The 11,036-nt window shown below is 36.5% G+C and overlaps 2 protein-coding genes across 3 annotated transcripts; one reads left to right on the forward strand and one right to left on the reverse strand.

The window, feature by feature from the left end:
- Positions 1-2,178: 2,178 nt before the first annotated feature.
- On the reverse strand, positions 2,179-9,186 carry LOC116132432 (BRCT domain-containing protein At4g02110-like). Of its 2 annotated transcripts, XM_031418077.1 has the most exons (11): positions 9,064-9,186; positions 8,226-8,323; positions 8,019-8,108; positions 7,729-7,833; positions 7,210-7,311; positions 7,039-7,123; positions 6,593-6,662; positions 6,344-6,388; positions 3,588-5,852; positions 3,170-3,386; positions 2,179-2,975 (listed from the first exon to the last, which is right to left on the reverse strand). In XM_031418077.1, the coding sequence occupies exons 2-11, from the start codon at positions 8,304-8,306 to the stop codon at positions 2,418-2,420; spliced, it is 3,618 nt and encodes a 1,205-aa protein (XP_031273937.1). In that variant the 5' UTR covers positions 8,307-8,323; positions 9,064-9,186; the 3' UTR covers positions 2,179-2,417. The 2 variants fall into 2 exon arrangements, with proteins under 2 accessions (XP_031273937.1, XP_031273938.1); XM_031418078.1 differs by lacking the exon at positions 9,064-9,186 and having other exon boundaries at positions 8,226-8,391.
- Positions 9,187-9,232: 46 nt separating this feature from the next.
- LOC116132433 (transmembrane protein 205-like) lies at positions 9,233-10,750 on the forward strand. Its single transcript, XM_031418079.1, has 3 exons — positions 9,233-9,494; positions 9,798-10,017; positions 10,362-10,750. The coding sequence occupies exons 1-3, from the start codon at positions 9,289-9,291 to the stop codon at positions 10,575-10,577; spliced, it is 642 nt and encodes a 213-aa protein (XP_031273939.1). The 5' UTR covers positions 9,233-9,288; the 3' UTR covers positions 10,578-10,750.
- The last annotated feature ends 286 nt before the right edge of the window (positions 10,751-11,036 follow it).

Genomic DNA, 11,036 nt, shown 5'->3' on the forward strand with positions numbered 1-11,036 from the left:
CTTTTTTCCACACATATGATTGCTGCATCTAGAGTCCAGAAACCACGTATCTTCTTGACTGATTTTGTTTACATCCACATACGCCATCAACAACATCTCCTCTTGATTCTCTGCATAGTTTGCCTCTGTCTCTTGGCTCGGACATTCCCATGCAGAATGTCCTAGCTTGTGACAATTATAGCACTCCATTGTGGCCTTATCAAAAGATCTCCTGTTGCACCCTTTTCCTCTTCATCTATAATTTGCACGACCACGACCTCTGCTTCTAGAGTGATCTCCATGCGTAACTTTCAAAGCCTGTTCTTCTTCTAACACATGAGAGTTCATGCGTTGTTTATGTACAATAAGACTACTCTGCAACTTATCTATGGTTAAAGTATTTAAATCTTTAGACTCTTCAATGGAACAAACAACATAATCAAATTTGGAAGTCATAGATCGTAAAATCTTTTCAACAATAGCAGTATTTCCTTTATCCTCACCATTGACTTTCATTTTGTTGGCAATGGCAAGAGTACGAGAGAAATATTCGTTCACAGTTTCTCCCGGCTTCATGTGAAGAATTTCGAATTCCTTTCTCAGAGCTTGCAAATTTCCACGCTTCACTCGTGTGGTACCCTGATTTTTCTACTTCATATAATCCCAGATATCCTTCGCAGTCTTTTTGTTTAGAATTGTCTCTAGGATAGAACGATCTAATGCCTGAAATAGATAGTTCTTTGCCTTCAAATCCTTTAACTGCTGATCTTCAATGTGCTTCCTCTGTGCATCTGCGAGAACAGCACCTTCAGCCACTACAGAAACTCCATTCTCCACAAGTCCCTAATACTCCTTTGAACATAAGAAGTTTTCCATGAGCATTGCCCAGTGATCATAGTAGCCATCAAACTTCGAAACAGCTGGCTGGACAAATGAACTCTCTGTCGTCATCGTTCAAGTAAAACACACATAGAAGACTGCTGCTTCTAAATAATCAGGCCCCTGTGAGTGGCTCTGATACCAAATGTTAGAAAATAGAAGCTGAACAAAGAGTACAGATGAAACTGGAGGAAATCAACTTAACTTCATTGAATTATAAACTTGACTATTATATAGCCTTACAGAGCAAATATAAATAATTGAACAAAGGTGAAAATAGCCCACGTCTAAACAACTCCCACAACGTGCTGAGAAGACCAAATCAGCAAATAACAGAACCCAAAAGAAAAGGTATTTACAAACGTAGTGGTAACTAACCACTAAACCAGTAAAATAAACATAAAAACTAACACATTCGTAGACATTTTCATGATTACGTCATCAAATTAGGTAAACTCATTGCCTCTATACTCTATTCTTGAGAACCTGTCCCTATAAAATTAAGCCATATTCAAGCAGTAACGGATCTAGAAATTTCTGTTACGGTGGGCCAAAGTAAAAATTAATTATACATTAATATTTTTGTCCATTAATATTTTTGTTAGGGTGGGCCAAAATATATAAATTATACATATTAATATTTAAAAAAAAAATTGAAAAGTGGCTGGATCCGCCCCTGTATTCAAGCATCTGGAAACTTCGAATTACCTATAAAGTTGTATCGCCAACACTTTGGAATTCTTTATACGATCTAAACTCTTTATTATAAAGAGTTTATCCAAAAAAATAAGAATATAATAAATTATTTATCCTTTAAATATAAATTAAAGAATGAGTTTGACTGTCCATACTCAAATTTAACTCTTTATCCTAATTTTAATTAATAAATTATAAGTTTTTATACATTTTATTTATTAATTCTCTCTCTTATTAAGTCTTTTTCTTAAAAATAAAGAGCATTTTCATTAAATTTAAACAGTCCATTAGATTTAAATAAAAATTTTATTTTTTATATTTAGAAATTAATGAAGATACTCCTCATTATATAAAATATATACTCTTTAAAATAAAGAATACCATTCGTACCAAATTCAGTAAAGTAATTGTTAATTGGATCAGAGAGAAAGAACTTTTTGGGCCTCCATTCAAGCCCAATATTTTAACGATGCATTTACCTATGACTTTCAAGAGAAATTGTATTTCTGACCAGTAAAGCTGGTGCGCAATATCCTTTGTAAGGGTGATTTATTCCTACTGCTTGATGGGATCAACATTAAAAGATATGATATTGCATCCCAGAATTATAATGTGAATGCACAGGTAGTCTGTCAGCTAGATTCTATTAGCATCAAGTATAATGTCTTAATCCCGTCTAACTTGTATACGGGAAATATTAATTATTATACAAATGGCATTGACAAATAATTATGAACAATTATCCGACATGGTACACTACAAAATCAACTTCAGAAAGTCCTACAATGAGAAAATTCTACCTTCTTGGTTACTACTAAAATGTACATGATAGCATACTTCTACAAAAACTAAAAGAGATGAAATCATTCGCTCTTCGATGAAGACCCCTTTTTCCTTTTCTTAGATGGATTAATCCTGCCTCTAGTACACTTGGGACAAAACCAATCTTCCTCTGGAACATTTTCAAGTGGAGGATCACAACAGTGAATATGGGTACCAACCCCGCAACCAACAGAACCACTTTCATCACCGCATATCAGCATAACTTCTCCTCTATCAGTACTGCCACAAACTTGGCAACTTATATCATTGTCGTCACAACTATCTGGAGGACCTAAGTCCGCGACTGTTTCTTCAGCCTTGCTGAGCATTTTAGCAAAAGATTTCTCTGCCCAAGCGTGAGTGTTGTATAGCACATGTCGCTCAAGGGAATAACCAGGCTTGCAGACAAACTCCACTAGGTAATCAGCCACTACGCAGGGTACCTCATGTTTTAAGAACTCTTGGACCCAAAAATCAACACGTGGCATGCCAGGACTGACAACTGCAAAGTCAACCCCAGATTTGAGGAAACGAGTATAAGGGGGAGAAGTTGCTAATATGTTCCCATCTCCAGCCTTGACTACACGCTTCAGAGTATCCTGGATGACCATAAGGAAGATAATTATTTCAGAAGGACAAACGGAAGCTAACTCTGACCATCATTTATTTAGTTAAAGGAAACCCTATCACTTAGACGACAATTTACTAAATAAATACATATCAACGAGGAGATATGATAGAATTTGAATGCAAAAAAATTTTCACCAAAATGAAGACTGGAAAAAATATATACCAAAGGTGGCGCAATGCATTCTCCGTACACAATAATGCACATTCCATAGAAGGCACCATGACCTGTTCTCTCCCTTAAGAGCCGCCACTTCCTTGGTGCCTCTAAGTTAATAGCACCGTCTTCACTAAGACCATTTTTGTGCCATTCGTAAGGTTCCTCTGGCAAGAACTTCCCTGCCTGATTACAAGCACTTAAATAATCTGTCTTAAGAATCCACCTGCACACAAGACAGAATCAAATCAACCATCTGCTAGAACAAAGAGGATAAGATAGCTAATGCTTGATATCTGCAACTATCCGCAAAAAGAGGAAAGTTTTTTCACAGAGAATATGCCAAGTGGAGAATAAACCATATATCAACTTATAGGAGACAATATTTAGTCAAAACTAATAAGCAAAGTTTGACGAGGTGCTTCACCTTCCAGATGCAGCAGCCGCGAAGAACTTCTCTGTTCTTCTTGGATCAGGGGCTATGAAATGTGTTGCCTGGTATGACCACTGATGAGAATCTCTGCAAGATCTTCCTTTCAAACGCCTTATAACTTGTTGAAACTCCTTTCTCTGCAGTCTGTGTCCACTCAATATAAACCATACAGGTTCAATATTCCATCTGTTTGGAACTTCTTGCATTGTTGTTGCCTTCTCTGGTGTCTTAAAAGATTTAAGAACTGATTTCCGAACACCTGAACTTGAAGTTTGGTTTTTGACAACTGGCCTGTTTTCCTTTTCCGCTTCCATGGAGTTCTCCATTACAGACACAGTGCTACCACAAGTTTTGTTTCCAGGATGCAGCACACTTTTATCCATTTCAGAACCTTCCTCTGTTCTATTTTCATTCACGGTATCTTCCTTATCCACATCTCTGTTAGATTCCACCGTCTCCACATCAGCAGGTACATTCTTTGACTTGGCCTTACCTGCTGGCCGTTTTTTCCTTATATTTAGTTTCCCTTTCATACTCTCCACTTTCGAGGTTGATTCATTAGTGTCAAACTTCTTGCGGCAAACTGTCTTTCCCAATTCAGTTCCATTCGTCCCTTCCTTTGCAGCCATTACATCATGTGAACTCTTACTGGTACCATTTGCTGCATGTCTATCTCCAGGTTCTACTCTCATCATTGTATCTTCTTTTTGTATCAATTCAACCACCCCAGACTTCTCATGGTTTAGTTGCTTGTCAAGTTCATCTTTCTCATCAGGAGACTCAGTCTCATCATCCATGGGCTTAGTCTTATTACTAGTCGCATCATCACATCCTGTAACAGCATTTATATCCAGCTCATTTACAGCTTCAACACTTCTGGTTGGAGCGGACGTCGCACTGACCCTAGTCAACTTCTGTTGATCGGTTCTCTCCTCTCCCCCATTTGAACAAACTGCAGGATCATTTAGGGAGGAAATTTTACTCGAGTAAATGGAACCCTTTTGATTAGCAGCATGTCGAGAACCCAATGTCTTTTTGGCAATCATCTTCTTCCTAAGTGGCCCTGCAATCAACTTATGATTTCCTCCTTGGACTGAGTTCAAGTCAACAGGTGTATGTGATTTCTCCATCTCGAAATCTCTATCCTTGGGTGATGAAACCTTAATGTTATGCTGCTGATTCTGTGGCTCGCCTGCCTGAGCTTCAATATCAAGCTTGGTTGCCAAGATGGACTCTTTCAGTCCTCTGAAAGACGATTGAGGGGCCTTATCAGCATTTTCATTTTGCCCAGTCTCAAAGGTCATAGTTTCAAAGGAAGGCAGATCAGGGGTTGGTGGTTTCTTGTTAAAAAAAGAGGAACCGTCATGGGGATTAAGTGCAGAATTCAAATCAGCAGTGTCATCTGTATAATTATTGTGAAGGGAGAAATGGTTATTATTCTCAAGTGGCTGACATGCGGGAGATTTTGGATCCAAAATTTTAGTCCTATAAGTGACTATTGGACTTCTGCCGCATGCTGTTGCATTATGACTCGTCTTTTGCGACTTTGAACTAGCACTAGACATATTTGTCATACTCTTTGCAGGTAACCAACCACTGGACTCTGCCTCCTGACATGATTCACCCTTTCTCTGAGGAGTTTTAACATAACCTGTGGCAGTTCTGGCCTCTTCCGGTTCAACTTTGGAGGAACTGGTGACAAGAACCTCATTGACTTTGAATCCACCTAGGTTTGCTTCAGGAGATCCACTTATATTGCCAGATACTTTTAAAACGGAAATTGAGGATGGGGATTTCCAAGGGGTTTTCCTCAAGTAACTTACAGAATATTTTGACTCGGAACAAGGAGGCAATTCAGCTCCATCAGAGGTAGATGCCAAATCATTTTTCACTCTTGTAGAATTTGGAGTCCTCTCAAGCAGAGGATCCCTAAAAGCATCAGAGTCTTGCAAACCACACACCTCAGGAACATTAACATTATCAAGACTTGGGAATTGATGAGATCCACTCACTTTGACAGGAGTTGATAATATGTCCTTAGCATTCACATTTGAAGGATCTGCAGGTACTGTTGAATTTAGCAGCATTTTTGGCACCTCCATTGCTGTTTTTGGTGATTGATGGGCACTTGCTACAACTACTTTCAAATTATGCGGACTCTTACTCATGTCTTTCCCACCAAATTGCTTCAAAATGACATCTTCAGCCTCTTCTTCAGAATCTTTAGCTTCAGCTTCCATCATCTCCAATTCATAGCCACTGTGAGAAGAAGAATCACTATAAAATCAGTGGATTCTTACTTTTAAAAAATCCTTTCACCATATTTTCCTATGGCACCTTGAACTTGCCAGAGAAGCATTTGAAAAGCAAAAGGCCATAAATTAAGAAATCAAGCAAAGAACCTTAGACATAATATATAAGTCAATTAAAGAGTTCAATAAGTAAACAATAAAAGTAAATATATGTTCGCCCCACTATAGCATGTCATGAAGATGTCTAATTCTATCCATATTTCATAAGTTATAGAAATAACAGGCCAAACATACATACTTTTATACCAACTCAACTCTTAAACAGAATATTACAAATATACATATGCATTTCAAAAAACCAAATTGTTATTTAGCTACATTATAGTTAACAAATACAATTTTATTTTATCGCACAAGAAAAAGATGATAAACTTTCCCAATGCATAGATACATTTAGTGCAACATAAGAAAAGAGAACAAAATATTCAAATACCTCACCTCTTGTCATAGTTAGCTTCTGGAAGAAGATCCCAATCCCTTAAACTACAGAAAAGAGTGAGTAAGATTAAAAAAAAGAACCAAAAAAAAAAAAAAAAAAAATTCATTGAAGAATGATGCAGCAAATCTTTGTTAAACTATTTAAAAAATACCCCTACGTATATAAGTGTTAAAAAATTACACGGTATTTCATTAGTATGCACAACAACGCTTCAAAACATGACAGAAAAATAAAATCTATAATCATACCAATCTTCCAACCAACGGTGGTTAACAAGCTTTATCTTCTTCATTTTCTTAGCCAGCTCATACTTCTCACCTGTATAAATTAACAAAGCTTCATTAAAATACCATTCTAATAATGCTCCCTGGTCAGGAGAAAATTTAGCAAATATGAATTTATCATCTGTGTAAATCATAAAAAACTAGTTTATCCATGTAACAAAATGAACTGTCTTTATAGAGAAGCTTCATGTAGAATGCAATGCAGATAATACGTGTGAGAGATTAACCAGTCAACCCCCACAGTTCAATTAAACAGAAACATTATCTGCATTGTGCTACCTAGATCCAATGAACAACAAACCATATAAAACAAAAGAGACTTGATGAGATGGATGAGAGCATTGCAAATTACAAAAGTACTTGACAGATAGTTTTCATGACTTTGGATAATGAAAACATCAAAAACATACCCTCAAATTTGTAGCAGACGAGATGTGTAACTTTGTTTGCCACCAGTGGTTTAGAAAATAATGCACCCATCAAGCCAACCATTGTCTGAGAACAGAAAAATTTACTCAAACACTGGGCAAAATCAAACAATCAGAAGTCATAAAGCGGCAAAAAGGAAGGGAATCACATACCATTATGTCTTCTCGATCTTGTCGCTGATAACCAGTCAAGCATACAACTAAACCTTTGGCACCTGGAATTCCATTCAAATCTTTAAGTGGTCTGTACATAACCTGCACAAATGAAATGTTAACAACAATTGCACGTAGCACTAACACAGAGAGTGAAATAGAAGTCTCAGGTACCAAACTAATGAAGCATGTTGTAAAAAAAGTAAAAGTGAATGAAGCGATTATGAATATTCTAGACCCTGCATTATTGCATATAACATATGTTCCACAAATTCATACTAGATTGATACGCATTTTCATTATTTGTCAACCTAATCCGAAGAATTTGAAAAAGAATAAAAGTGACAAAATCCAATGAAATATTCACAATAGATGGGTTTGTTCAACGCCTGGAGGGAAGAACACAATTGAATTTAGAACTGAAATTGACTACCCATAGTAATAGTAAGTACAAAATATTTGCTTATTTGTGAACAGAGTGAATATTCCTTAAAAAAAGAAAATGAATAAGAATCTCACTGAATTAGCATCAACAGGCATTCCAACATCATAACTATGATCAACCCACAATGATGTGATGAGTGTCCTTCCATCATTTCGTGCAGCAACACAGATAGGATCGTCCTACACCGCAAAGTAAGAGTAAACACCGACTCAATTTTGATAATAAATAGTGAATCATAACAAGAAACCACGAGCGCACAAATAAAAATAAACTCTAATTTCCAATTAAGCAGACATTAAAGCATGCTCAGAAGTCTGAAAATAAAATCTATCGACAACTACGTAAAATCAAAAACAGGACTTACATAAGTAATCCTATCCACAATCACGTGAGTGCAGTTTTGGCCGTACCGGCCAACATCAACTCCACCTCCATGAACTACCTTCGACCGAACCTGCAGATTTTGGTGCGAATTTAACAAATAAATAAACAAATAAAAATGGTTTACAATTCAATCAATTCTGCTAACAGACACTGAATAGTAATAGATAGAGAGAAGAGAACGAAATACCTGATGCTCATTGATTGGGTCGAATCCAAATAGAACGAAACGGACGCCAAGAAACGGTTTGGATAAGGAATCGATTTCCATGCTTTAATTTAAAATACCTTGGGGAAATAAACAAAAACTTTAATGTGAATTTGCAGAAGAAGAGAAAATGTATAAAGGAAGAGTGTTGTGTTGTGGAATCTAAAATGAAAGAGGGTATAGGAGTGAAGTGAGTGCATAACAAAACAGTCAAAACTTGTAAAGGAAGGAGGAAATACTGAGAGGAGGGAATTATTAATTTCAATAAAATGTTCAATTTTGGTGCACTGGCGGGAGCGGAAATTCGTGGTTGCACGCGGTGTCTCCACGTGACATGCTGAATAAGGCTCCACGCATTGGAAATGAACAAACCTAGTGGGTATTATTGATCTAATGCATCAGTTCGATTACCAATTTAATTGTCCATTCTTACCCTTGAAAAAGATCCTGAGTCGATTGATTTTAGAATACCTAAGCATGAATTAGCATCATAAATGAAATTAAAAATGATTTTATTATTTTTGTCAGAAAAAAAAAAAAAATTCCCCTGTTACTCACAGTAAATTTTATGCTGGGATAATTACTTTTGTTGCTTCAAAGTGTAATATATAATTTTAATGGATAAAATGTACTTAAACTTAACCTCAGGACGTAAACTTATTCCAAATTTAATGAGCCATCGCCCATCGTGTCGTAGTGGTTGAGACTTGAGATTTAGATGAGTCAAATTGATTAAGAAAGATGAAAAAGGAAAAAACAGATAGAAAAAAAAAAATAGACAAATTGCAAACTAAAAGGGCAAAAAGGTAATTTGTCGTACCACCGTTTTAACTTTTATGAAGACACCGAAGAAGCAAGCGAAAATAGCTGAGACAAACACTGTTTTTAGTGACGTGGCGCGATAAGATGTAGCCACGTGCAGTTCCGTCAACGAACCGTCTTGAATCACATTTTGTAAACTTGGTAGGTGTTCCCTTATCAAGTATAAAACCTAGCAGTTTCTTCTTCAAGCGTTGTTCTTCTTCTTCCGGCACAGAGAGAGGTAATGGCTTGGTTAACACGATTCCTAGGGGCAGTGGCTTTCTTAGCCATCGGAGTTATATTTTCTCCGGAAACATTTGGATCGAATTCGAAGGGTTTGAATTCCCCGAAGCTATCGACGCTCCTTAAGCTGGCTCATCTACTCTGTTTCTCCACCGCTTGGGGTGCGGCTCTTTGGGTCACCTTTATCGGCGGCATCATTATGTTCAAGTACGTTCTTCTTCTTAGCCCCAATTCCGCACTTGACACTTCCTTTTTTCTTATGTTTGATTGTTTAGGGTATTGTGTGTTTCTGTAAAATAATAATTTAACCTAGCATAATTCAGAGACTTAATTGAGTGTAAATAATGTTAATTCTATAATATAAATTTTTGAAAAAGAAATATTTAATCGATCCATGCTTTTCCTTTTGTAGATTGACGTAGAAACCAATGCAGGACAATTATTATTGTTTTCTTTTTTTTTCTGAAATGATGATTAAGAAACATGGAGTTTTTTCCTTAATGAAATTAGGAATCTACCGAGGCATCAGTTTGGTAACCTACAAAGCAAAATGTTTCCGGCTTATTTTTCCATGGTGGGATTGTGTTGCGCTATATCAGTGGCGTCATTTGCGTATTTACATCCATGGAAGTCATCCTCCACTAATGAAAAGTATCAGCTCGGATTTCTACTCTCTGCTTTTGCTTTCAATCTCACCAATTTGTTTGTATTTACTCCCATGACCATTGAGGTAACTAACTTACTCATCATTCTTCACTTTCTTTTGACGTTTATATGATATGCAGTGAGGCTCATAATTATGAATTGTTTCATTCCACGATTTCCCAACTGTTAGGGTCTTGTCTTATTTTACGTATAAGCTTCTCTGTGAGACCGTTTGTTCCTTCCATTCGTTCAGGATCACTTTAGACTTGGTGGTTTTGAGTTCAAAGGCTGCTTGTTTAGTTTTTGATGAAACAGTTCTGGAAGTCTTTTTCTTTTTACAATGAGGATAGTTGAATTATATGCCTTCTTTTGATGGGCTATTTTAGAATTTTATTGATATGTGATTTTGCATTGTTTTTTGTTTTGTAGATGATGAAGCAAAGGCACAAAGTGGAGAGGGAAGAAAACATAGGGGATGAAGTTGGGTGGACTAAAAACAGGGAAGTTGCAAAGGTTAATCCAAAGCTTGCAGCCATGAACAAGAAGTTCGGGATGATTCATGGGTTATCATCCCTCGCTAATATTATGTCATTTGGCAGCCTTGCTATGCACTCATGGTACTTAGCTGGTAAGATCGATCTGTAATTGAGGTCTTTTGGCATTTGCAGGGAAAGTTGTATTCTGGTTATAGATTAAATTAATGAAACGAGGACTGTTTGTGCTCTCTCAGGTTTGTACAAGATATGTGTAATTCACCTATATATCAACTTAAATAATAAGTCTTTCTCGTTACTTCAAAATAAAATTTGATAGAATTATATGTGGAACATTTGAAGCATGCCCAGTTCGCCTTTTTGGCTGTGTTATTTATGAGAATAGAATATCCAAGAATGGTACTAAAGACCAAAGCCTTTATTACACTAACTAAGTATTTGGTTGATAACAACTATGCACTGCTTTGCAACAATGAAAATCTTGTAAGATATATGTTCAAACGCAAGATATCCTGATTTGCCTATTGAATTTCATGGAAGTTTTCAAGTTAGTAGGAAACCGGTTTATACAGGCACTAATCCTAACATGAAATCGATTTTTTTTTTTTTT

Source organism: Pistacia vera, unplaced genomic scaffold (assembly GCF_008641045.1).
Source record: "Pistacia vera cultivar Batoury unplaced genomic scaffold, PisVer_v2 Contig252, whole genome shotgun sequence".
In the NCBI taxonomy this organism is placed as follows: Eukaryota; Viridiplantae; Streptophyta; class Magnoliopsida; order Sapindales; family Anacardiaceae; genus Pistacia; species Pistacia vera.

What these genes read in the sequence shown, in the direction of transcription:
- LOC116132432 (XM_031418077.1), bottom strand. Translation starts at nt 8,306, where the DNA reads ATGGAAATCGATTCCTTATCCAAACCGTTTCTTGGCGTCCGTTTCGTT. An exon ending in ACCCAATCAATGAGCATCAG is followed by an intron (nt 8,109 to 8,225) that starts GTATTTCGTTCT and finishes CAAAATCTGCAG; the next exon opens with GTTCGGTCGAAGGTAGTTCA. An exon ending in CACCGTTGGTTGGAAGATTG is followed by an intron (nt 6,389 to 6,592) that starts GTATGATTATAG and finishes TCTTTTCTGTAG; the next exon opens with TTTAAGGGATTGGGATCTTC.
- LOC116132433 (XM_031418079.1), top strand. Translation starts at nt 9,289, where the DNA reads ATGGCTTGGTTAACACGATTCCTAGGGGCAGTGGCTTTCTTAGCCATC. An exon ending in GGCGGCATCATTATGTTCAA is followed by an intron (nt 9,495 to 9,797) that starts GTACGTTCTTCT and finishes TAATGAAATTAG; the next exon opens with GAATCTACCGAGGCATCAGT. An exon ending in TTACTCCCATGACCATTGAG is followed by an intron (nt 10,018 to 10,361) that starts GTAACTAACTTA and finishes TTTGTTTTGTAG; the next exon opens with ATGATGAAGCAAAGGCACAA.